Source organism: Sturnus vulgaris, chromosome 16, assembly GCF_052056855.1.
Source record: "Sturnus vulgaris isolate bStuVul1 chromosome 16, bStuVul1.hap1, whole genome shotgun sequence".
NCBI lineage: Eukaryota > Metazoa > Chordata > Aves > Passeriformes > Sturnidae > Sturnus > Sturnus vulgaris.
This window is the reverse complement of record NC_142258.1, coordinates 60787-88748: the sequence shown is the minus strand read 5'-3', so window position 1 is coordinate 88748 and position 27962 is coordinate 60787. Positions and strand designations below refer to the sequence as shown.

Here is a 27962-nt window from a genome sequence, read left to right as displayed (position 1 = left end):
ATGCTTGGTAGTCTGTAATAAAGGCATGTAGGGTTTGCGCGGCCTCCGCTTCTTCCTTCCGCGGTGGGGCGGGCGGCGTGGGGCACAGGAGCCGGGCCCGCGGGCTCCGGGCGGGCGGCGGCGGCCCCGTGGCCCACGGGAGCGCTGCTGAGCGGGGCCCGGGCCGGGGCCGCTCGGGCGCCAAGGGGCGGGCAGGGCGCTGTTCCAGGCGCCGCTTCCGGTGGGCGGGGCGCCGGGAGCCCGGCAGCCGGGGCGGCCCCTTCCGGCCCTGGCGAGGATGGCGGCGGAGAACCGCTGTGAGTTCCCGGTGCCTCCGGCTGGCGGCCTCGGCGCGGGCGGGCCTTGCCGTCGGTGTAGCTCGGCGCCGCTGCCCGGCGCGGGGCCCGGCAAGTGGGTCCGGCTGAACGTGGGGGGCACCTGCTTCCTGACCACTCGACAGACGCTCTGCAGGGACCCTAAGTCCTTCCTCTTCCGCCTCTGCCAGGCCGACCCCGACCTGGACTCGGACAAGGTGAGCGCGGGCCCTGCCGCGCCCGCTCCCCGCTTCGGGCCCGCTCCCCCTGCCAGCGCGCCCGCTCCCTGCTCCGGGCCCGCTTCCCGCCTGCCGCGCTGAGGGTGCGCTGCGGCCGCTGCCCGCTCCCGCTGTGCCGCCTGCCCGGGCGGCCGGCGGCGTAAAGGGAACGCGGGGCCCGGCGCCGCGGGGAGGGGCGGTAGGAACGACTCTGCTGCCGCGGAGGGAGTCTTTCTGAAGAGTGCTGCTTAATGAATGATGTCGTGCGAAGCAGCTGGGTTCGTGAATAACAAAAGTGCTCATAAATACAACGAGAGAGCACAGTATCGTTTGTACGTTTATGTAATTTTTTTATGTTGTGTGATGGGATGTAGTTTTAGCGTTTTAATGGAATATCTGCGTGCACTGACACTGTGTTATTTCTGCACTGTCATTATTCTCTTGTTCAATTACAAAAACCAGAGCAAAGTAGTTTTGATAATAATCTCTCACTTAGACGTAGCATTCTGTCTTTTCAGCAATTCTTGGAGAAAAATATTGCACATTCTGCAGAGATTGCAAGTAATGGGTGAATATTTTTGTATTCACTCTGACTCATTTTTAGTAAAATTCAGGATTTTATTTGTGGTGTGGTATGTAGTAATGGATATAAAGCGTATAGTGCTGGCTCTGAAAGATTTTGGAGCATCACAGACAAGAAAAGTTTTCCAGTGTAGTTATGGAAAAGAACGAACAGCTTATAGTCCTATAAACAACAGGTTGAAAATAAGGAGTTGCTTATATATAAATTCTGGAAATTTTTTTTCGGTGAGGTTAGTAGATTTCATCATTTTTTCAGGCATAACTTCCAGAAAGGATATTTGAACACTTAAGATAGGGAACAGAACATAGTGTTCCTGAGTTAGAAGAAAAAAAAGTTGAAGTGTGATGGTGTGGAAATTGTTTTGTTGTTGTCTTTGGTTTTGGTTGAGGTTTTTATGGAGAGCTTAAACTAACCTATAAAAGTAAATTTAAAAATGTAGGTGGCTTATTGATAGGTCAACTGTCTTTGTTTGGGAGAGAGTAGGAAAGCATTCCTCTAAGGTTTCTTAATTAAAAGGTAAAGAGCTGCCCTATGCTCTGGCAGATGGGAGGACCAACTGTGGCCTGAGGTGCATCAGGCCCAGCATTATCAGCTGGGCAAGGGAGGGGATTGTCCCCTTCTGCTCTGTTTTGGCGTGTGGCCTCACTTTGAGTCCTGTAGCCAGTTTTGGGCACGACAATATCAGAAGGATCTAAGGCTCTTAGAGAGCATCTGAAGGAGGAACACAAAGTTTCTGAAGGGGAAGCCATATGAGAAATAGCTGAGGTCGCTTGCCTTCTTCAGCTGGAGGAGACCAAGGGGCTCATCGCTGTCTGCATCTTCCTTCTGAGGGGCAGTATTGATCTCTGTTCTGTGTGACCAGCGACAGGATCCAAGGGAACAGCATGGAGCTGTGTCAGGGGAGGTTTATGTTGGATATAAGGAGCAGGTTGTTTCCGCAGAGGTTGGTTGAACACTGTAATCGGCTCCCCAGGGAATGGCCGTGGCCCTGTGAGCTTGAGGGAGCTCAGGCACATGGTGGGATTGTTGGGGCTGTGCTGTGCAGGGCCAGGAGCTGGACTTGATCTTTGTGGGTCTCTCCCAACTCTGGATATTCTGTGATTTCCTTAGTGCTTGCTGCTGTAAAGAACTGAGAGGCTCCAAGAAAGGTACCATATTGGCCTTTAAACCGCCTTCAGGTACTCATGTTGAATAGGACAGGGCAGCCTGTCTCTTGCTATCAGGATGAAAGATTAGCCTTCGGCACACCCTGTGGCCAAACTGGTGTTGAATGGAGTAAGACAGTGGCATTGGCTCTGAATTTAATGTGTTTCACAGTGTCACAACTTTGTATTTAAAACTGTTTGAGTATCATTTCAGCACATAAATGAGCAGTATTTACTGTTCAGAATAGTCATATTTACTGTTCAGAATAGGATTTGTTTTCCATAGTATTTAAATCTTGGTTTAGAGATGAATACATAAAAATAGAGCAGAGCCTTGCTCACCTTTTCCTCATTGTTTAATTTAATGTTTTATACTGCATTACAGTTAATAATTTACATATGTTTCCCTGTTGCAGCATCTTCCTATTTTAGCTATATACCATTTTTTTCTTTTTCAAACTGTTTCAGCATTCTTTTAATTTTCCCCTAAGAAGGAGATTGTCAAATTTACTTAATAAGGTTTTGGCAATAGTATTCATGTTTGATTTTTAATGTGTTTCTGACGTTGGTGTAGAATCAGTCAAAGAAGGAAGCAGGCAAGCACTAAGTGTTTAAGAAAAATCAAAGTCTTCTTGGTAGCGCAGCCTTGACTGTCAGCATTAATAAATATCTAAATTGTAGTCATTATTCTAAGAAGTAACAGATACACGTCATTTGTCCATGAGATTTCTGACTTGTCAGGTGGGGTGTGTTACTGATGTACTTCCGATATGTACTGCTAGTCTGCAGACACTCAAAGTTTTTAGGCCACACAGTTTGTGAAAAATTCACTAGTTCAATATTTTAAAAGTATGGATGATAAGGGAGACAGTTATTCATAAATCCAGATTTAGTACCAAATATTACTGTATTTCTCTGCATGTTGCTGCCTTTATCAGAGCTCAGAATATGTAAACAATGTCATTTTTAAAAATATTCGGATTAGAGCATACAGCCTTGAGCCAAGAGCTTGGTGGTATGACTTGAGTGTATCCAGATCCAGTATTGATCCCAATGAAGATAATTAATTGGAAATAAATTTATGATATTTCAGCTAGTGTTTTAGTGCCGTTCTTGGGGAGATTGTGAAATGGGATTAGGGAGGTGTATGTATTTGGTCCACCTTTTGAGGCCTGCTGGAATCCCGTACTGGATTATAGCATCCACAATTCAAGGTCACAGCAGGGCAGTGACTAGTCACAAGGTGAAATGTGATTTGGTGAAAAGTTATATAGAACAAAGCCTTCTTTTGGCAAGAATTTTAAGGAGTGACTTCTCAGTCCAGAAGTTCGTACATGATGGAGACAAGAAATCTAATAGTGAAGCCTGTTCAGTCTAGCAAAGGTGTTGTGAAATCCAGCTAGCAGTGTCAAACTATAGACGTCCTTGCTAGAAAGTACATAATATTAGCAGTGACAATACTTACTTATTGGAATGGTTAGGTTACACTGCTAGTTTCTAAAGGGTAAATTTCACTGTAAATAAATTGAGTTCTTTGTGTGTTTTAAACTAAGATCAGGGTAAGTGTTCATTATGATTCCCGTGAGCCTCAGTCTCTGTAAAGCTGGAAGTGAAAACATTTGCAACTGGAATACATGATCATTTCATTGCTTTGCTCAGTATTTTTCAAAGGAATGTAATTGTGAGCTACAATCACACTGAACCAGGTGATTGAAAATTTAAGAGCAAGTTACTAGATTTCCTCTAAAATTCCATGGTGTTTGTAACTTGAATTAAACATTAGTGTGGGAGAGGTAATAAACAAATGCAGTCTTCAGTGTACCTGGGCAATGCTGTCTTCTAAATAGTGTCTTTGTAAACATGCATGAAAAAGGCCTAGAACTTACAAACATTGAAGAAGAAGCTCTTGAGAGAAGAATGTAATGCAAAAGTCGAACTGGGTAAAGGTACAAACAGTCATGTGAATCTCTAGCAGTTTAGGGTTGGATGCACAAAGACAACGTGTGCATTTGTTTTGAGTCTTATGAAGAATGTCAACATTTGCAGGAAATGCCTGTAAGTGTGGGGTGATGTGATTATGCTGAATAGAGAGGAAACTTGAATTTCTGCTGCTGTTCTGGTAAACATGAATGCCTGTTTGTAAAAAATACATCTAAAAGAGAGTGAACTTTGAAACCTTATTAGACTATAGGTTTGTCTGACATTTGTGGTATTCACAAATATCACAATTTGGGAAATGGCTTCAAAATACCTATACTAGTTGTGCCAGTGAAGATTCAAACTTGCTCAAAGCTTGTAGAAAAAAAATTTACTAGTTAGCAGAGGAAATTACATAGCTGGGACATCAGAGTCTATTAATACTTAAGCTAGCAAGCCTAAAGCAAGTTATGCACGTGCAAACTAACTACCTCTTTAAATTGCCCAGATCACATTGGATCATGTTTGCAATTTATTATTTTATTTTACAGCAAAACTGTTTATATTAAAAGTGTCAATTACTATGCTAAAATGCTAATTACATGTAATAATATAGTGTGTTTTCATACACACGTGGATAAAAACACTGATAATATTCTGAAAGACTTACAACCTCTGTTTTTAGAGTTCTAGGTAGAGCAGATGGCTGCACTTCTGTGTCAGCTTGTACTGGATTTATGTTTACATAAATATTCTTAAAGATCTAGTGTAATCGGCTTTTCTTAGTGATTTCATGATGAAGTGCTTAGCATACATTGGAGGATATTCAGGCAGCTCATTCCAAAGGAGGAGTGATAAGGCATTTTCTATAGGAAGATGCTGAGGAAGTAAAATTTTTGCCTCACTCGCTTGTGCATTATTTGCATATGGTTACAGTATTCTTTACTGATTGGTTCATCTTTCGGCTCTTGACTCCTGGTGCTAGTGTGTAGCATCTCTGAGATGTCAGGTCAATGTTCAAGGCACACATCCTCCTCTCAGTGTTAATTAATGCAGGTTTTCTATGTCTATAATCTGGGTAAGTATCTTTTGCATGGAATTTAGATGCTCATGTGAAACCTGTTGACAGAATTTGGATTGCATGCTGTTAGAATTTAGCCAGAGTTCTTTAACTGTTGAGATTTACTAATGTAAAGAAAGAAACATCTATTACAGCAAAAATTACAGGACTTTCATGTGCCTTCTTTTTTATTATTTTTCAAGACACCTTGTTGTCTGAAGGGCTTTGTAGAGTAAGCTGTAACACTACTGAGATGGTATTTTTTTCATGTATGACCTCTCATAAGGTGGAAGTTGAAAGAGAAGGCCTGACATAGCTTCTCCCCTTTGTGGTTTTGTTGGAAGCTTGTTTAGTATATAGGAATCAACTCAGAAAAAGGCAATTTCAGATAATGTAGGCCTTTAAAAAAAAGTTCAGGCCTTTTGTGCAAGGAGTGAAGTAGCTATTGTTACTTAAGATTTCATTTAGAGCTTATAACCACTTTGCTTCTGTGACCCACCTCTCTGTCTCTGTAGTGGTGGAGAGCTGCTGACCGGTATTGCTTCAGAAGGTGATGTAAGAGAAACACTGTAGTGTAAAAAACTACAGTCATCTTAATGAAGAAGATTATTTCTATAGATTTGTTTTTCTTAGCTGGGAAAACATCCAGTTTTGTAAGCTCTCTGTTCCTTAATGCAGTTCAGATGATGACCAAGTACAGGGTTTTTTTCTTTAAAACAGCATTTCTTTTTATCTGTTTTGGATCTTTCTTTCCAACCTCACTGGTTTATTTTCCTTTACTAAATAATACTTTTCAGCTTATAATTCATACAGTTGTCAGCTATTTTAATTTCTCTGGGTTGTATCTTTAGTTTGTACATTCATGAAGTGTTTTGGTAATATAAATATACTTATAGATGAAATATTAAAACTATACTTTTTCATCTGTTTTTTTGCATGCATAGTCTCGCTTTTGTGAGACCATGATCTTAGATCAGAAGAAATTGTGATTAGACTTAATCAAGATTGTCTGGTGTGAGTGTAGGTTAACTGACAGCACATGTTAATATGTTAGCATTGTCTTGAACAGTTAATTTTATACAAAATTAGACACTCCTTCACGTCTTCTGAAATGACACTATGTCTAGGTGTGTAAAACATTTAATTGTGATTATAGAAAGGGTTTATGGTTTTGTAGTTCAGGCTTTGGTCTTTCTACATTCTACCAATCCTGGTTAGACAAGTGTAGTCATTCAGAATCTATGTACCTGAAAATATGTCCACCATGTATTTTTTCCAATGAAACGTTCTAGGAACTCTACGTACTGTAGAGAGAGTTTTCAGGCATCACAGTTCAATAATCAAGTCTTTCCATATAAGCATTAATGTTCAAATGCAGAGGATTGAGTCAGTAGAATTTCTTTCATATGGAAGAGCAATCATTGCTAGTACCTATGGTTTTGAGGGAGTATGATCCACATTTAGCTAGGATTATTGGTAATGATATTTTTTTGAGTATCTCCTGTAAACTCCTAGAATATTAAAGGCAAGGATAAATAAAAAGGTGTTTGGGAGTGCTGCCACATCTCTCCAGTATTTATCTGTAGGATATCTATTGCAGCAAAACCTTAGGTACTAACAGATTAATGTGGTTAGTAATCCACTTGATAGTAGAAAGGAGCAGTGGATCACTTGGAAGTCTTCCTATGAATCTTCCTTAGACCTCCAGCTAGCTCAAAGTACTGTCATGTACTGTCTTGATTGGAGGGGTTCACACATAGATTCTAAATAACATAGAAAATATCAATTTTGCTTCTTTATCTCTTTGTTAAGAATATCAGCTCTGCAGGTGAATTTCTTGCTTTGCAATACACAAAACGCAGTAGTCTTTTCAGTAAACTGAGCATTAGTTCGAACTATTCATCTGTTACTTCACTTGTCTGCATAAGATAGGTAGGAATTGCATCTTCAGCGTATGGCTTTTTTTTAGAAGATGCATGTACAACCCTTACTTCATACACAGCAGTTCTCAGTACCCTGTAAACATTTGTACATCTGAGCTAAGACAAAAGCAGATGTTTTTACAGCAAAGTGTTGAGGGTCAAAAGAACTTGGTTTGTTTGCCTTTAATTAAAAAAAAAAAAAAAACCTGAAAAAGAAAACTGGTATTTGAAGCTTGCTAGAATGTAGCCTTTGTTCTGACTCTTCAGGCTCCCAATCAAAATTTCCTGGTTTTAAGTGCTATTTTTAAAGTTAACTTTCAGTGTTCTCACTGCTGAGATCTTTCATGCTGACAATATTGTTAATTATTGATAAGGGGTTGGGGGGATTAATCAGATAAGAGAAGCAGTGTATTGGATTATTTGATTGACCAGTCTGATACCATAACAGTTATATTGTTTAATTGCTTTTATTGTCTTTAATAAATCCGCCTTTCAGGGATGTGGCTACATCTGAATACCTGCTCGCTGCAGGAAGAATAATAGCTTGCTGTTGCCACTTGCATGTTCAAATCATTGTGGGGTTTTTGGTTTGTTTGGTTTGGGCTATGGTGTTCTCTTGCTTTGTTTTGTGTTGTTTGTTTGGTTTGTGTTTGTTTTTCTAATCTAGGATGAAACAGGTGCCTATTTAATAGACAGAGACCCAACCTACTTTGGGCCAGTGCTGAACTATCTCAGACATGGAAAACTGGTTATTAACAAGGACCTAGCTGAGGAAGGTAAGACGTTTCTAAATATCTTGTTTGCTTGCCACTTGCTTTATTATTTTCACTTCTTTTGAGTCCCCGAAACTAACTTGGAACAAGATGGCAAACCTTAACCAGTGTAGCATTTCTATCTGTTTCAAGCAAAACTGACAGGTATCATGCAGTTGTAGCATATGGAGTTATTTGAACATTTTGAGTATGGTTCCTGATTTCACAACCCCCGTTCTGAGTTGGAACATAAGTGTTCAAACAAGAGAGGGGATGCCTTTTATTGCATAATCTTGTATCTTTCCTATGTTGACTGTGAAATATTTGGGTTTAGTCCTCTTTAAGCAAAAGAATGCTGCCCAAGAAACAAGCTTTAGAAGATGTGAAGCAAAGTAAAAGTGAAGTTCTGACGTGTTCAGATGTCTGGAATATGCTTTTAAAGACTGAATTCTGCCCCCAGCTTCTTCCTCCTTGTTCCTTGTTAGGGTTAGGGTTTTAAAACATATAGTAATAAAGCTGTATTGATAGCATATTGAAGGAATTTATCAAAGAGAAATACAATTTAACAGCACTAGGAGGAAATAGTATGAAATAAAATTTCCCCGTGTATTGTTAAGCATAATGTGTGTGGAGAGCAGGTAGGCCTTGAACATGTGAGTAGAAGCATTATGTATCTTTAAGCTTTTGTTTCAGACTCTAAGATCTCAAATGACAAGAAGAAAAATCTTCTTCTTGCTAGCAACTGCAGAGATTTGCAGTAAGATTATTTAAATTTTTCTTTTGCATTCCAGCCTGAGACAGGGCCTGAGGTATGATGGTCTTATCAGTCCGCTATGGAATGGTTTCTGTGCACATTTTTTTTTGTTTCTTGCCTCATTTTGTATGTGAAATGGCATCAGTTTTCTTTGGGATATTTTTAGGACAATTTTTTAGAATGAGCCAAACATTGAATTACAGGTATCTGAAAGAAGCCAGAATCGTTAGGTTGATGAACTATCTTATCATAGAGAAAAATAAATAATTTTCTGTAGCTGTTGAGAGGATAATCTTATGAACTGGTCAGTGATTTTGGCCTGGAATCTTTAGTTACACTGTCTTTCCAAATAATGTTTTCATACTAGGTGTACTGGAAGAGGCTGAATTCTACAATATCACATCTCTAATAAAACTGGTAAAGGACAAAATAAGAGAGAGAGACAGCAAAATCTCACAGGTGAGGCTGTTTTCTCATATGCTTTTGATTATTTGTTCTATGACAAGTAGTGAGTGGGTTCCATTTGTTTTTTTATGTAATTTCTGATTTCCCCAGTAAGATACTGAATGGCTGTCCCATCACTAGATGATCTGGAACCACTAGTATACAAAGATTAATATTCTTAATTGCTGGCTCCTGCCAGTCTGTTCACAAAGTTCACAGATCTCCTTCAAAAACTGAAAACATTCTAAGTAATGGTTCCAAAATGTTTGGTAATAGTAGAATTTGTCATAATATCATTTCTGGCAGTAGTTATGTTAGAGAACAGCTTTTGTAGAACATAGCTTTCTCATTGACTTTTAAATGCTCTGAATATGATGAGGTTGCTAGCTATGGTATAACTCCTGTTTATACAGTGTGTGTTTTATGCAGCATACGTACAGATGCTGCTTAGCTCCTGTCATATATTTTTGTAGCTCTGTGAGAAAGTTGTCTCTTCTCATAGTGGCTCATATTCTCCATGAAAGCGAATATGATAACGTTTGTTCTTTAACTCTGCTACTCAGGCTTCCCTGGTAACTGAGTCTTCATGGAGATACTACAAACTTATATTGTTATTGTCAAATTTTTCTTTAAGCTAGGTTGTTGGCTCGCAGGATTGCTCTGATAGCATTTACTGTAGGTCTCAGCTAAAGTGGTTCGAATTATTGATTACTCTGGATGGGTTCAAAGTGGCATTGCTTACCATTTCTGGAGGGTAAGGGCAACTTCAGACGAGTCACAAACATAGTGAATTCCATGCCCTATTGAGCATCTTCTGTTTCTTCTTGAAGGTGCCAATCAAACATGTGTACAGAGTGCTGCAGTGTCAGGAAGAGGAACTCACTCAAATGGTTTCCACAATGTCCGATGGCTGGAAATTTGAACAGGTAAAAAATCCATATGGGATATAGTTAACATAGTCTTCTAAGAAATTAATATTAAGTGTCTTTTGTGAAAGAGGAATATAAATGAAATCAAATTCCATGCATTTTTTTTATTCAATAATTTGCAGAATTTGGATAAGCATACACAGCTAAGTTAAAATGTGATATTTGTGTTTGCATTTATCGTAAAACAAAACAACGAAAAAAAAGGAGCCTTCCAGGAGGTAAATTTTGCTGACTTCTATGAAAACATCTGCTACATGTCTGAAATGTAATTCTTCAGTGTCTACACATGAGCAGTTGAAGGGTGAATCAACCAGAATTAACTAAGACAAGTTTATATGAATGGCAGGTTAGATATGAAGAGCTCTGGGTGAAAGAGATGAACTTGGGAGATAAATGTTTGCCAGGCTCAAAGAGTGGTTCTTCAAATAAAAAAACTGATACACAAAGGAGAGTGAACTTTACCTGTGTGGATGTGAAGCTTGATAGCTGTGAGCTACGTGAATGTTTTTGTTCTTTGCAGTGCATAAAAGTAGCTTTGCGTGTACATTCAAGAACACACTGTAAAATCCCAAGGTCTATCTGTTATCTTTGATAATCTCTGTAAGTAAGAAATTAACTGTACAGCTCCATCATCCTTCACATTCCTAATCCAGCAGAGTATTTAAGTTGCATTGGAGCAATGAATCTGTTAACTCTGAAACACAAGTGTTCATCTCCTAGCACCTTTTTCAGTGTCTGATGCTCGCAATAGGAGAAATTGAAATAAGCACAAGCCCATTATCCTGTGCAGTCTCACTCTAACACCACAACAAAGCAACATTTAAAAAATATTTATGACACAAAGGTAAAAGAGAACATTTTGTTTATATTTGATAAAATGTGTGAGGTGCTAGAGACATGGAGACAGCCATGAGCAGATAGACTAAATGGGCAGGGAGCAAGCTTTTTATGGTTCAGTACTCTGCTTCAAGTATTACCAGGTCTGTTTGCCATGCCACAAGCTAAATGTTGCTTAAGTCCCTGAAAAACTCTCACTTAATATACACACGACTGTTTTTTGGCCAATGCATGGAAAAATGTTTTTCAACATTCTTCTTTTGTCAGGAGAAACTAGCTTTCATTATAAATAGACCTCCTTTACTTTTTAGCAGATTAAATGACACCATATCTTTTATCTATCCTAAACCCTTCAGGGACATTGTATTTGGGAGTAATACTGCTTTGACAGTGCAAATGCTGAAAGACCTATTATAATATCTTTTAGAACTGGAAGAACCCAGTGGTTTTCTTGTTTCATCCAGCTGTCTCCCTACTTTCCCCTTCTCCCATGTTGCACGTTTTTAGACACATAGTTTGAAGTAGATAAACACACAGCTGTATGATCTCATAATACTTAATATCTCATTAGCTCACACTAGGCCATTCCCTCCATTGTAATGCAGACCTGCTTGGAGCAGACGTCATTCACTTGAAGCAGGATTAGAATCTTGTACATAAACAGTTTTATTGTTAATACCTTCAAACACTGTAGCATTTCTGTAATCTTTTCTAAGCCCATGTTGCTCAGCAGCATGCCTTCTTTCAGAAGCAGTCTTTGGGGTGATACCCACCATGCTCTGTATGTGAAAAAAGATGGAATCATCAGCTTTTTCATAGGAGTGATTTTCTTACAGACTGAGAATCCTTGTGCTCTGAGCCATAAAAAATGTTCAAGTGGTTGGTTTTGAAAAAAATTTTTTTATGCTTTGTATTTCAAAATTTTATCGTTAAATATGATTGTATATAGTTACTAAATAGGAGTGGAAGGTGCTGAACTGTTGGTGCACTTATGCAGTTGTATTGATGCCCTTTTCCAAAGAAGACATTGGAAAGCTCTGCTAGAACAGAGTATGTATTAGTCCCAGTCCAAAATCTTTTACTAAAAATGATGCTGTCCCACTTTTGTGGGTTGTTTTGTAGAGGACTGTTAGCTTCAATTGTTGCCTCTTCAGGCAATTGGAAAAAGCCAGTATTTTGGCAATGCAACAGAATAAAAAACTGTGGCCTATACAAAGTGGCTAGATAGAAAGGCTTTAGACAGCAGCAGTGTTGGCCATGTAAATGTTAATGATTAATGTAACCTGAGTCTGACACCATAATGCAGCTGTAAGTATGTTCACTGTATGAGGAGGATGGTATTTAACTGCTGCCTTCAAAATTATTCACATGCAATAGCAGAATATATATAAAGTTGCTATTCATGGGCCTTCTCATCTGTCATAATCTCCAGTTTACTCAGAATAGGCAATTGTTGTCTAACTCTTCACACTTAATTTAAAGTTCTAATCTCTCTAAAGTGCACTGGCAGGCTATGCTTTAATTTAAATGGGCCAGGAATTGCCATGTGTTATTAAGGTTAAACATGTTTTGTAGTAAAAAGTTGCGAAATTCAGTTGAGGTTGAACTTTAAATTATTAGCCAGTGTTCTTGGTAGTGATTATTGTGGGAACAAAACAATTTTTTACACTGCAGTTATTTTCTTGGATCTTCTTTAAATTACTCCTTCTAAAACTAGTCTAGACCACTCAATGTTTTTTCCTCTTGTTGACTTATTATGTTTTCCTAGCTGTATTTTATCAGTATTTGGAGCAAGATGAAGCTCTTTAATACCCAGGCTTTATATATTGCTTTACATAACACCTTCCAGTCTTATATCCATGTTACCTTCTCCACTTGTCAATGTGTGACAGGAAAATAATGCTTACTTTTATAATGCTCCAAACTTTGTTTTTCAGAGTAGTTGGCTACAATACAGATATATGGGGAGTTTTCTGTCTTCTTATCAGTAACTCTTAACTTCCATTCAAATTAAAAAGGGCTTTGCAACTGCCTCAGTAAATTTTATGTTGAAATAAAAGTTGTAGCTTGATAGCAACCTGTTACAGTGGCAAGTAAGTTACCTGAACGTTTGAGCTCATCTGTTACTTGTACAATTTGGATAATGGTATGTGCTTCAGCTTTACAAAGGTTTCTTTTTGTGTTTTACTTTGATTGGTTATTTCAGCTTGTCAGTATAAGTTCCCAGTACAGCTGTGGCCGGGATCAGCAGTCAGAATTTCTGCTGATAGTGTCACGGGAAGTGAAAGGGGAAGAGAGATGCTTCCAGAAATGCTGCAGTGAGGTGTGTCACACCATTCTTTTTGCCCTCACACTGATATGCTTGGCCTCCTTGCGTTTCTGCTGCTTTCAGATCATTCCACTTCTTTTCTGGATGTACAGCACATAGTATTTTGTGTGTATTTGTGACTGGCTTTTATTTATATTCACGGTATTTCATTACACATTATGAATGTCCACATTGTAAAAACAATAGAAAAACAACCAAACAAAAATCCCTTGGTTATTTAGTTCAAGGTTTTTCTTAGGAAGAGTTCTTACCTCCTCAACAGATAACTTATTTTCCTTAAATTTTCCTCTAAAATTAACAGCCTTTGATCCATACTTGTTAACTAAGAGGTACAATTCAAACCTAAGGAGCCCTAAAAATACAGCTTTGAGTTCAATGGCTCCAGAAGGGGACATTTCTGATAGACTGGGAAAACGATTACTTCATCCACCAAAGTTAAGTTCCAAGTTTGAGCCCTTTATTTCTGGTAACTCAGAATTTAACTCTTTTTTAGGTGGATGAGATATGTTCAAACTGGAATAATGAATAGCAGGAGTTTTTTCTAAGTAAAATATGAGGAGTTAGGAGAGAACAAAATGGACAGTTTTAAGTTTTGTCTCAAGTTGAAAAAATATCCTGGGTATTTCCTTGGCTTTATTGTTTTGTTGTTGTGGGGTTTTTTTCTGTCTTGGGAAATTTTCTTGAAATCCAAATGGACAATCCTAGCATCATTCTTCTCTTTCTTTTTGTCTTTTATTTTTTTCCTCTTCATCCTCCCTTTTCCCCTTGTTCTGCTTTTCCGATTGCTGCGTTACTTCCAAATATTTGTGAGTTTGGGAAAGTTTTTTTGCTCTCGGTAACATTGGAGGCAGTTTCTGGTTCTTTAAATATCTGTGCTGCATTTCGAAGTGTTGTATGTGAATTGGTTTGGGAACCTGGTGCTCTGTAATTTTTTTCATCGACAAAATGCCTGGAGTACTTGTTCTTTTTCCTGCAACATGTATGGTTATTTAGTCTGAAAGATGAGTATAACATTATGAAGATAACATGATAGTGAAATGGCTTAACAAAAACAAAGCTTTGCCTATGACTTTATACGGGCACTTCATCATGCAGTTTGAGATTTGAAACTTGGACTATTACTCAGCTTAATTCCAGAATCTTCAATGCACCAAGCACTGTCTGTTTCTTGCAGTTGTATAGGTAACATTTGGAACGTGAAATGTGAGGTTTTCAGACTTCTGGCAACAGAGAAAGAATTGTGGTTTGTTAGGGACGTGTAGGGTACAGGAAGAATGACATCATTCACACATTCATGTCCTGGATAGCTCAAAGTAAAAGTCACCATTGTAAAATGGAAGGTGGGAGGGCAATGAAGAAATTAATGCAGGTATAAAATAAAATAAAAATTATAATTAAAAAAATGAAACTTTGAAGTCTGACTATTGCATTAAGAGACCTGAAATAAATATCCTTTCAGGCCTGCTATCAGTCATCAGTGCTGAGTTTTAAGAGCTGATGTGTGTCTATCTTCATAACCATTTGCAGATCCTTTGGGGAGGCAGAAAAAATTCATTATATGTCTAAAAGGCGTGGAGTCCATTCTTAGATTCATACAACTTGATTCTGTAAAAAAAAAGAGTGAAGGATTTTCTTTAATTCTACTAGCTGATAATATAATTAACAATTTTTTAAAAGGACAGTTTTTTCAAGCTTTCTAATGTACAAGGAGTTCACATCTGAAATAGAAGTGCTAATATTCAAAGTACAAGAATATTTAAAAGAGAATTTGAGAATAATTGGTACAGAATTTACTTAGTTTTGAAAATCAAACCATCATAAAATAGAGAAGGAATTAAGTAGTGGTGAAGTAGAAAAGTTAGTTAATATGAGTAACTCCAGTGGTAAGCAGAGGAGAAGAAGAAGAAGCAGAAGTAGAAGAAAAGAAGAAGAAAAAGAAGAAGAAGACTGGGCTGCAGTTTATGAAAGCTGGAGTGATTATCTGAGATAGCAATACTATTGCTGATTTGTCTGGTAAATATGCTACATAGATTTTGAATCAGTATTTAACCAATATAGCAAATCTGTACCAGCATGTTACTGAAATATGTCTGGTTTTGAGATCTGTCTCAGTTCAGCTAGGCATAAGATTAGTTCACTTAAAAAATAAGGTTCCTTATTATGAGACTGGAAATTCCTTCTTGTGATGTCTTTGTCTTTTCAGGAAAATCGTGACCTTTATTGGCACATCAAGCAATAACTCTATTCTTTTGATTTAATAAAAATAAAAGTAATGCTGCTTTCCATTCCTGCCCTTTTTTAGCTGTAGCTGACAGCTTACAAATACCAACAACCCTTATTCCATGCAAGCAGTAATGGATCTTTATCTAATAAATTTTCTGTGATAAGTAGCATTGGCATTTTCCTGTGCTCCGTTCTGACACTGTTGGGATTCACATGGATGCTTAAACAGGATCACACTGCTTTAGTAAGGAATGTAATGAAACAAGTCGTGGAAGGAATACACCAATGCAGAAAAATAGATATATGTTATGCATATCTATAATGTGCATATGCATGCTATACGTACATATGTATATGTGTAAAAGCATACAAATCTATGGAATTTACAGTTTCAACATGTTATTTTATCCTTCCTTAGGTTCTTGGTAATTTAAGCCACATGAAGCAAGTGTGGCTTCAAAACAAAAACAATTTGTCCTTTCAAAAAGCCTGAGAAACAGTAGTCTGGATAATCTGAAATCCTTTGACCTGTTTTTCATACCTCAGATTACTCTGATGTGTTGTGGCTTCTTTTGGGGGGGGGTAGAATGGGGTGGTAGTGTGGGGGCAAATGCTCATGGCAGGGATGTTCTTGCAGTTTATCAGCATCCTTCTTAAAGTGTCGTCACCAATACTGGGAACAATAAAGTTACTTTTGGAATAGGACTGCTAAAACATATTTCTGATTTCAATTTCTGACAGAACAGTTCAGTTCTAATCTGCAATCATTTTCCATTGTTTCTTTTTCTGCCATCAGCCTTGTTGATCATTTCAGAAAGCTACAATTACAGGTTTCTAGCATGCAGCTGCTACTATGCAAAGTATAAATTTTTAGCTGCACCTATATGTAACTGCTTATGAGAGTATTGTGAGTTGGAGTTTTGAGGAGCTCGGGTCTAATTCTGCAAATTGACTTTATCAACTGATCAGTAGTGGCAAAAAGTCATTAGATGTTTTGCAGTCAGCTAAATTGATAGTCCTCTCCAACTGGCTAAAAGTATTGAATCTTCCACGTCTCCTAAAAAGACTTATGTGCAAAAGGTTAATTTACATGGTTGGATTATGAAGCATTTCTTAGTTGCTATCAACTGAAGACTTGTCAACCTGGTTGAAACAGGATTGATAATTTGGCTGCTGTTTGGGTCTTTTATGGTATCCACTTTCAGAGAGGTCATTTCTTTCTTTTGGGTGTCAAGAAGTAAAGAAGCTTTTTTTCCTTCTGGTAGTTACCATAGCTTATCTGATAACGAGTTGTTGCCATTTTCCAAGAAGAGTCAACTGTATACTAATTAAGTTATATGCTTGAATTTTATTCTTAAAACTTCTCATTAGAGAAGGTGAATTTTGAGTGGCTTTATTTAAATATATATGCAAACTTTCTGAATGTTTTCTAACCTTTAAGTGAGTTAAAAATGTTGTTTAATGTCCTAGCTTTTACCTTAATAATTGAAGCAGTTACTGTATTTGTACTAGATGGTTTGTAATTGCTATATAATGTGTAAACTTTATACCACTTTGTTGAGTTTAAGGCAACTTAACTGCTATTTTTTTTCTGGAAATTTGTACATGATATTTTTGTTGATAGGGAAGACAATCAACGAATCTCAATATATAAATTAAATTTGGGTTGTTTTCCCAGCTGTTCAGTAGACTTTCTTAGTCCATCTTGTGCAACTAAGAAACTAGTTACTCTGTGGGTTTTGTGATTCTGTACTACACAAATACGTTATGGTGCAGACTGGAGTATTCATTGTGAAAGATTAGCTGATTTAGCATCTCAGGGTGAATAATGTGTTTGTATGCATTGGTGCTTCTAAAAACCAATGTTTATGTAAGTGTTTGTAACTTCATTGCATAGTTTTGGTTGAAAAAATGTCTTTAATGCATTAATTTTTGATCAGCCTGTGCTCATTACTGATTATGTATGTATTTTGCAGAACTAGAGTGATGTTAGAAGAGGAGGAGGCAGGGGAGGTTTCTGGTGATCACATTCAGTGTAGTTAAACTACGTGATTTGAGAGGGATTAGTTTTGATGGCCAGTACTGCTCATGGAAGGCAGAGCCTTGTATGCTGTAATATCATCAGGCTCTGAAAACTTTAGACAGTGCCTAGGCCTGGTGTCAGGTTGGTTCATTGCCTGCTGCTCTTTGTGCACATGGGCTCTGTCCGTCTGTGGCAGTGCTGCCTTGGCTGTCCTACTGCACTGCACGAGCATCTGAGCATCTCTCTCCTCTCCTTACAAAGTACAGTGAGGTTTTGTTTTCCTCTAACTGTGCTATATGGAAGCTGCTTTTAACCTTGGTCTAACTTCAGTTTTTGTTGAGGGAGTAATTTTATCCCTTAAGTACAAACTCTGGATCAGGATTTCATCTTGACTTCATCTTTCATGCTTTAACAAATCTTTTACTCTCTTTGGTGTTCTGCTAGGCCGATGGTAGTACACGATTTGTCTTTACAGAGATAACTACAGTGTCTTAAGTGCTGTTACCCTAAAAAAATAAGTTAGGCCTTTTCCATGTGGCCATTTCTAGAGCACTTAAATGGTAGAGATTGAGGAATAGGCCAGTCTCACTGTATATCTGTGGTAATTTGGTAGGTTAAATATAGTTTGGGTAATGACATATTGACACAGTGTATCTGTGCAACAGTATCATTTTTAGGACTTTGATCTGTGTCAGTAGATCTGACATTATCTTGTAGATCACACATTATCTTGTTGTGCTTTTGAAATAAAACTTTAAAATAAATGAACCAGCTACATCTGAATTGAATCTGGCTTGGAAAGGCAGGCTATGTAAAGCTTCTAGCATTAGGTAAGTGTACTGTATGTAAGGTAAGACAATTTCTGCCATTTGATAAACATGCTGCATAAGATGTACTGATGTTAAATATATTCTTCTTTCTCAGTAAATTGTCATTTATCATTCAATATAGAGACTGTAGAAAACTTGTGAATATGTCACATTTCATTATACATGGCTTCTGCTTGTAGCACTTCCTTAATTAGCTTCCTTGTAGCAGTATGTATGAATTTCAGATGTTAATCTTGTTGTCTCACCATACTGTGTCTTGTTGTATACCAATCAGATGCAAATATTGTGTTTGTTCATTCAAAATATGTTTTAATAGAAATACCCTTATTCTGTAAGTAGCAATGGGTATCCCTTCAGGCTAAAGAGGTTCCTGCATGCAGCCATTTACATGTTAGATCATGCCACGTTAAGATAGCACATGTGAACTTTAAAAATTAACTTTGGAGGATAGGAAGATTTCCAGTAAATAACAGAAACAGGTAACAGGCTACTTCTCCACTGGCCTGCCTCCACAGTCTTTTCTTTCACAGGATAATTATAACTTTAAATCATTAATCCTGTAACTGTTTAAAAAAACCCTGCGTGTATCTTATCATCAGTGTGCCTTGTCAGTGCATTTGTCAGCATCAAAATGTGTCTACATTGAAGTGGAGAATAATGCTTCAGGCACAACCTACAGTCTGAGTGAGGAGTGTTTGCACTAATCATGACACTTTATGGAGTTCGTTTTATGTGGAAATAAATTTGACTTTTTTTTCGTCTTTCAGCTGGTCAGTATTGGTTCTTCCTATAACTATGGCAATGAAGATCAGGCTGAATTTCTGTGTGTTGTCTCAAAGGAATTGCATAACACTCCTTACGGCACAACCAGTGAACCCAGTGAAAAAGCAAAGGTGAGTTACTAGACAGTGGACTAAAGAAATGGTGTCGAATTGGGTTGGCTTCACAAGTCATGACAGATCTACCTTTATTCTGGACCATTATGTAATTGTCCTTTTTTCCTCTTGTTCAGGACTAATAATGATTCCTTGTCTATTGTATGAGGGACTGTAAATGGTACAGTCAGCATGCATTTGTTATGCATGCCTGAATTATTTAAATAAAATACTCTGTACTTTTTCAGTACCTATTTTTTTCAGGTATTGGCAGCTATTTGCTCTTTACAGCTGAGAAACTAGGTTTTGTTTCTTATACATTTGAATGACACATGTTCAGTTAAAAACTGTTTTTCTTGCTTGACTTCAGCTGAAGAAATCTTACTGTCAAGAATGGAACTTGAAAAGTACTATCTCTGTAAATGTTATAAATGTTATAAAATGAAGATAATTTTTAATATTTTCGGGGTTCTACCAAGTCTGCTTTCTGTAACCAACTTTACAAAAAGATTGTAATGGGCACAGCATCTTAGCGTTTTACTCAGTTATATTTCAGAATTTATACAAAGGAAAACATAAAACCACAGCTGACTAGCCATAAGGTAGAGCAGTTCTGTAATGTGTTGTGAATAGTGAACAGCTTTTATCACTGTATTGCTGCTTTGTATGAGATGTCTACAGACAAACTGGATAGACCTGTAGTTGGCTTAAAAGCTTTTGATTTCCCTTATGTAGATGGAAAGCAATTGGTAAAGCTTGCTTTTTCAAGAATCACCTTCAAAGAAATTGATTCTGAAATAGTGCTAAGAATGGAATTGAGTCCTGGCACTGAGACTTCAAACAGATAAAACTTCATTACTTTTTGTGCTTTGTAACATGCTTATGCACCTACACATAGGGAATAATGTTTATGATTTGCAGGGTAAATATACTCTAAACCATGTGTTGCATTCCTAGTGAAATGAGGTAATTTATGTTCATCACTGTTGAGATAAAACTTCCAAAGAGTTGTAAAGGATTAACGTTGTCAGAGATAAACAGTGAAACTGGGTAAGCCATGTCTTACTCTTTCAAAACCCTCGTTAAGGTCTGCTTTTGCCAGGATGCTTGAGGAAGACTTTGAAAGTTAGTGGTGTGTGGTAACAATGTAGGGCTAAGATATCTACCTGAAATAAAATGTGGAATTCTAGAGCCTAATAAACATCTTCATAAGGAATGGTAGTGCATCTTCAGGTAATTTCAGAAGTTGCCAGAGTTATGTTGCATCCGTAATGTAAAAGAAAATATGGATCAAATGCAAGTTAAGCTAGTTGAGAGTGCATTACGACTGTGTAAATGGAGTAGCACTGAGAGAGGCTGTATTAGACATCTCCATTAATGTGCTGCTTGGTCATTGTTTCAGAGAAGAGAGCAGAGCATCAGCTGACCACTGTGATGAATAGGAATTACTGTTGATTTTGGTTGGAGATATGTACATTCTCTCCTTTTGTCCTGGAAGAGGCAATACTTGAAGAATAACTATTTTATATATTATGTTTCTAAAATATAATATTTTTATATATAACTATATGTTGTGACTGGAAAAAAGGGAAAAAGAACTTAGTTTTTTCTTGAGAGGTTTCTAACAGCTGTGTTCAAGAATCTTGACTTCAGAAGATACTGTCTCCATAGTTCCCTCTTAGTGAGCATTATCATCTAGTCTCAGTAGTGTCTGAGCTGGTCTTCATGAAGTTCATATGATTGAAATTCTGGTATCTGCTTTTATATACAGAATAATATTTTTATTGACAAGCACTTCAGTTTTAGTTAATAGTCCTGGATTTTCAGAATAGGAGAAAGTATCTTCTGATAGCCATCTAATCAAGCTTCATTCCTTCTTAGGGACTATTTTCTTGTGTTTTCTTTTTTTAGTTAACAGCATAATAAGTTAGTAGATGACTTCTGTGTAACCTTCTAATACACCTAAGCAAAGGAAATTCATCTTAAATGGTTCCACTGGCTTTTACTGGTAGCCATGGCACAACCAAAAGGTAACCTGTATTCCCACAAGCAGTCTTCTCTTTATACCACTTTACTGACTTGACTGTTAGCTTCTCTCTGCTGACTTCAGGATATTTGGAAGGGGAAATTGTCATGAAATCTGTTACATTCCTTCTTGAAATGGTCAGCTGTCATACTTTTTTATACAAAGAGTGGAGGTCCCAGGTAAAAGTAAATAAATGTCATTGCCAGATGCTTCAGGTGTATGTGGATTGTACTTTGTTGCAGCTCTAACTCACCTGCAATCTCTTCTTTTCCCTTCCTTCTTCTATACGTGCTGCATGCTGCATGACACTCAGAGTGAGGATGAAGAAACGGATTACGATATGAATGACTCAGATTAAGTGTAAATGTTATGGTGAGCACTAGTTGCCCTAGGATTTTAGCAGATGCTTTTCTGCCCCATCCAGTACCCACCCCCACTAGTGCTGTCCTTTGGCTAGTCCTGGTGGTGTGTGTGTGTGTTTGTGATTGTAATTGTGGCATGGTTGGCAAAGATAGAATTCCTGTTCTGGATATTACTTCTTTGACAGAATAATTACTATTGCTTTTATAAACTGTATTGTGAGTAGTACCTTTAAAGCTTTGCTGAGAAGGGAAGTTCTTCATGTGGATTCTAGGGCCAGAAATGCTTTTCATTAATTAATTTTTTTCTTACTTTATGTGCACCAGCGTTTCTGTCAGATAGGTTTATTACATGTAGAGGTATCTGATACAAACGTACTGTATACGTTTTCAGTAAATGTCTGATTTGGCAGTAATTTAACAAACTTGACTGAAGTGCAGTATAGTCCAAAGGTGGTCTTAACTGATAATTTTGAAACTAAGGATTTTCTTAGTAAAGATGTGGCAAATATAAATAAATAGTGTGATCTTGGTGCCACAGGTGTATTTGTCACAGGAAACAGCTCTGGGGAGGGATCCTTTCCACTGTAGTTTGACATCTGATTGAAGATCAAGTTACATTGAAAGTCACAAGTGGAAGAGCACAAAAAAAGCTGTCTGAAAAAACAACTTAGGCACTTTTCCTAATGTGTTGTTAAGTACTTCTCATATTTATTCCACTCTCTAGTTTGTAGAAGATAACATACCATTGAGTGTTCAGTGGTGTGGTGTGGTGTGGGTGGTCACTTGAACCTGTATAAATTGAAGATACTTACCATTGCATGAGACTAAACTTCAGCTTCTCACCTATACATCTAAACTTTTTAGCTGTAAAGCAGCCTTACACTTCTCTCTGGAGTTTGGACAATGCTCTCAGGCACATGGTGTGATTCTTGAGGTTGTCTTGTGCAAGGCCAGGATCATCACTTAATGATCCTTGAGGGTCCCTTCCAGCTCAGGATATGCTGTGATTTATGAAGTCACTGCACGTGGCTGAAAAAGAACCTACATTATTCTCTGAAATGATGCTAACAGAAGCTAGTGCTAGGGCAGTGTAAAGCCTTTTGCCAGGTCTTCAGGAATGGCTGAAAGGAATGGATCAAATCTGAAGCTTTATTGAAGCAAAGTAAACTGGCACTTCACTGGAATTGAACGTAATATTCTTAAGCTGACTGAGAGGCAAACAGTCCTTAAAACACTTTTCTATCAGCAGCAGCTTTCTTTTGAGTGGGAAGAGATAGTGTTCATGTTCTGCTTCCCTAAGAAGCAATCACATTCAGGCTCCTAGAATATGAGAGTTCATTCAGCATTGTTTAGAATTTTTAAGCCTGCTTTAGATCTGGTGCACCTATAGGGAAAATAGAACAGAAATATGAAAATAAGGAAAATCCTCTATACAGCAGATTGTCCCTACTAGAGTTGGGACAATCCCCAGTATCAGTACAGGCTGGGTGACAGGTGGATTTACTGCAGCATTGCAGAAGACTTGGGGATACTGGTGAGTGAAAACCTGAATTTGAGCCAGCAATACTTGCAGACTAGAACGCCAGTTTCCAGGACTGCAACAAAAAGATGCGTGGCCAGCAGGTTGAGGGAAGTGATTCTTCCCCTCAACTCTACTCTCCTGAAATCCCACCTGGAATGCTGCATCCAGCTCTGGTATTCCCAGTACAAGAAAGACCTGTGCGAGTGGGTCCCGAGGAGAGACAGGAAAATGGGCTGGAACACCTCTCCTGTGAAGACAGGCTGACACAGTTGGGGTTCTTAGGCCTGGTTAAGAGAGCCCGAGAGCTGATGTTACTGCATTTCTAATACTTAAAAAGCCTTATGAGGAAGATGAAGAAAGACTTTTTACCAGGGATTTTGGTGAAGGAGTGGGGTTTTTAAACTGAAAGAGGCTTGCTTTAGATTGGACATAATGATGAGCATATTCTTTACCATTAAGGTGGTGAGACATCTGGCACAAGTTGTCCAGAGAAGCTGTGGTTGTTACATCACTGGAAGTGTCCAATGCCATGTTGGACAGGGCTTGGAGTAACTTGGGACAGTGGAAGGTGTCCCTGCCCGTGGCAGGGGTTTGAATGAGATGATCTTTAAGATCCTTTCCAACCCAACCCGCTCTTGTGATTCTCATTTCCCCTTCAGCAGAGGTAAAGGTTACAGAAGAAGTGCCAAGAAAAGTGTGCTGAATTATTGCCTGATGGAATAGAATTTTCAGCTTTATGTTAGGATTCCTGGGCTCAGTAGAGTGTGCAACGTTCAGTGTCCAGATCTGCTCAGCTTTATCTTATTTCATGTGTTCCTGATACTACAGAAAATAGTTTTAAGTCTATTAATCTTGCAAGTACTCTTCTAGGAATGAATCAACTCAAATACTTCATATTAAATCAGAAATATTAACAAAATTAATAGATCCAGTATTATTTTCTAGTTACACAGGTATTTGTCTCAGCCATTTTTGTCTCTTGGATATGGTTTCATTTACTGACTCCATTTGCTGGGTCAGACTGTTATCCTCTATTGTGGGCTTCTACTTCAGCGCTTTGTTCTCTGCTCTGACCAACAGAAAATACGTGGGGAAGGAGTTTTAGTATGAAGCATTTATGATATCTGCTCCTGATATATTTCTCCACCTTCCAGTAAAACTCAGTATGGGAATTTTGGCTTCAAGCCTTCATCCAGGTCATTGCATGAAGATACAATGACACTGTAATACCACGAGTTGGTATCGGTGGCACTAACTTCTGTCAGTTTATCTAGTCCCTTTGGCATGTATTACACTAGCAGTTGCTGAGTAATTTATAGAGCCTGATTTATCCCCACAGAATTCACTTACAACTTTCCTGCAGTATCATATTAAATGCTTTTTGCTTAGTACGCATAGTCATGTGTAACATTCATGAATTATCTTCATGAAATAGGAGGTGTTTACTTCTAAAAATGTACCTTAAAGCATGACATGGCTGGTGGAAAATGTCCTTCTGTATTTTTGAAATTTTTCAAAGTAGTTGCGCTGACATCTGGCTTTACAACTTCAAAGCAATAATGCTGAATTTGAAATGAACTTTGCATGCACAAAGCTAGATCCAGATGTAGGAAGGAGTACAGTGAGCAAGTAATAAAGTGGATTTTTGATTTTTTGAGCTGACACCACACTGCCTCTGAACTGTCCCTGATCTACACAAATGGTAATGAGTGTTTTACGGACTCCAGCCCTTAAAAAATCCCATGGAGTTGTGCAAAGCAGGTGAGACCTTGCTTGACTTCAGTCACTATGAAAGACATAATAGCCATTTTAACAATATTGAAAGGAAACATCAAGTTTTAAAATTTAAAACCATACTTGAAACTGTTGCGTGAAGCAATTGCCAGCCTTTACTTTACAAGCACAGAGATGGAAGGGTTTGTGTGTGCTGGCACATTCTGTGGGCTGGAATGTGCTACTGGGTGTTTATTGTAACATCAGGCTACACGAAGATCCTAATAGATGGAAATTCCATCTTAAGGGCAGGTCTGCCATTGTCCAGGGATCGTGCCTTTGCTTTCTTTCAGTTTTTGAAATAAAGAGCCTTTCCCAATACTAAGAAAACTATCAAGGAACAAAAGAAAATGAAGTATCCTAAGACTTTTACGTACATATTAACATTCTTAAGTACTTGAGCTCAGTGTTTGAAGCTTTGCTTAATGCTTTGTTTGCCTTTTGTCATGATTGGTTCTGCAGCCTGCTGACATAGTCCTAAAGTACTATGAAGTTCGACTGTTTACCTCATTATTGCTGGTAATGATTCAGTTTAGAGCAGCAACATTAAAATATTGTTGCTTGAACAGACAGTCCTAAGACTTGGATCCTTTCCTCTCTGGAGCAGCCAAAATAAACTGGAACAGAAAAGGAGGGAAAATAGCCAAACTGGAAGTAGAGTGAGTGTTGTTCATTTAAATCTTGCCAGGTTGTACTTGGTCTTTAAAAACTTCTTGCATCATCACACCCAGTGTGCCATTTCTGCACATTTTGATTTGCTAGTTCATATTTTCAGTGCTAATTTATGGAACACAATTGGCATCTGAAACTTTAGAAAGTTTAGGACGTTTTACTGGAACAGGAAAAATGAAGATTAAATTCCATTTCTAGTAAAGTACCGAGGTTAATTTACCACATAGGACCTCAGGATCTTCTGAACTAAGTTGCAGTGGCTTACTTTTTACAATTGCCGACTCTTTAAGTCTTATTAATGTATTAATTATTCATATTAGTAATACTCAATTCCTAGCAATGTTTCACACCTGTTTTAATGGTATTTGATAGTAGACATATCAGTTTGTCTTTTTTCAGCTTTAAAGCACAGACCCCAGGAATGTCCTCGAACCAGGTCCCTGACACATTACCAGTTATTTAAAATAGTCATTATGTTACTCTTTCATCTCCATGCTTTAGGAATGACAGTGAGTTAATTATCATTTATAGAATTTTTATTGGTCTATTTCAGATTTTGCAAGAACGAGGTTCCAGGATGTGAAGACAATATTGAACGGTGACATTTTTTTTCTTTTATTCGAAGATTCAGTGATTTGTCACACTGAAGAGGCTTGGCTGCAAAAGAAAAAATCTGATTTAGACAATTTGCTGTTGATCTGAGTTCAACCATGTTTGCCTATAAGCTGGTGTCAACTTCTGGAAGCATTGCAAGATTACATAATGGGAATAGATGGTGTGGGGAGTGTGTGTTAAGTTTTGACTGTAGTGCATGGTTGTACTCTCTTGTTGGCTGATTGACACTGGTCATTTGAAAAGAAATTACCATGCATTCACATTTTCCTCGGAGACATGTAGCACTTAATGTCTGGTGCTGGATGACCCAATGTTGATCAGTTTGGAGACATTTTCCTACTAATCATTGTAAACCTTGAAAGGACAATGTAATTGGTGCTACACACACACAGACACACACACACAGACACACACACACACACACACACACACAGACACACACACACACACACACAGACACACACACACACACACACAAATGTTACAGCCCAGAAACACAAGTATTTGGGCGTATGTTGTTTCAGAATCAGTATCAGCCCCAGTTGACTGTATTATACTGCACATTTCTCATGGCTCTGTGACATAATCTATTATGTAATAACAGCCTAGGAGATCAACTGAAACTAGCACGTGTAAAAGTTATACAATCGAGAAGAGGTTTCTCTGAAGGGTGTATATATTGACTGGATGTATAGCTTGTTTTAATACCCAAAGGGAAGACTAAACTCAGAGAAAATGGCCTTCCTCTGAGTTATTCTTGATGTTCCCTCTGTTAAAACAGTCTCCTGTAAAAGTTATGCTCCAGTCCTGGTCACATGCTTGAAAGTGGAATCAAAATTCACTGAAAATGACCAACTGAACATCCTGTTTCTTTGGAGGTGTTTGTACTCATATGTGTGTTTGTGCTTTTATAAAATGCCTATAAGCATTGAACTGTGTGGATTAGGATAGAGATTTTTTGAGAGCTGAAGGTTTTACAGAAATACTGCTGGCTAGTCCTAAGTCTCTGTCTCTATGACTTGGATCATAGAGACAACCAACCTTAGTGTGAACATAAACTTATCCAGTTGAAAAACCTGATTACATTGGATATTCAGGATACATGTAATCAACTTTTCTCTTTCTATACAGTTTCAACTATGCAGTTAAGAACAGTGTTTGAACAGAATGTGGAACAGCTTTGATGGTTTGTTCTTGATAAAGGTTAATACACAAGACACACACTGTTTAGAGCAAGATCTTTAGCACATCTTCAAAACACTTAATGAAATGGACAGTGTAAAACTTGGTTTCAATGACTCATGGAACCAGTGGAAGGGAGTTTCAAAAAGCTACAAGATGGTTTTAAATTCTAAGGACATTACAGTTTTCATTCTTAGTAATTTCAGAATTTATGCATATACTGTAGGTTATCCTTTACACAAAAGCCTGATTTTCAAACACCCAGGGTCTACTTTTTAAAATTTTTTTTTAAAGGACTTAGACATTGATATAAGTTTGGCAAAACAATTTGTAAGAAACATTTCTACTGAACAGGTTAAGCAATGGGCTAAATGTTTTGACCATGTGCCTAATGCTTGAAAGGATTTGTAATGCATTTTGCGACTTGGATGTGGTCTGCACGGGAAGCTGCTGGCCCCTCCACAACACGTACAATTTTTGTCTTTTTTTAAGAAGTTAAAACTGAATTAATTTACTAAAACTGTAACTGTGTAGGGGGAAATGTTTATACTTTTATACTTTTTTAGGTACCCGTATTTTATCAGATGTCCCCTAAATAGTGACAGATTATCTCGTGTATGTGAAAATAAGCATAACAATTGTCTGTGTTAACTGCATATTAAAACATTTCCTCTGC

General features: G+C 38.0%; 1 protein-coding gene across 4 annotated transcripts; it reads left to right on the top strand.

The window, feature by feature from the left end:
• Nucleotides 1–241: 241 nt before the first annotated feature.
• KCTD5 (potassium channel tetramerization domain containing 5) lies at nt 242–27962 on the top strand. 4 transcript variants are annotated; one of them, XM_088174130.1, is made up of 8 exons: nt 256–511; nt 7806–7914; nt 9012–9103; nt 9919–10014; nt 13061–13177; nt 19027–19152; nt 21474–21532; nt 26043–26181. In XM_088174130.1, exons 1-7 carry the CDS (start codon nt 278–280, stop codon nt 21516–21518), a joined length of 819 nt encoding a protein of 272 aa, XP_088030256.1. In that variant the 5' UTR covers nt 256–277; the 3' UTR covers nt 21519–21532; nt 26043–26181. The 4 variants fall into 4 exon arrangements, with proteins under 4 accessions (XP_088030257.1, XP_014741868.1, XP_088030256.1 ...); XM_088174131.1 differs by lacking the exon at nt 21474–21532 and having other exon boundaries at nt 242–511; nt 26043–27962; XM_088174132.1 differs by lacking the exon at nt 13061–13177.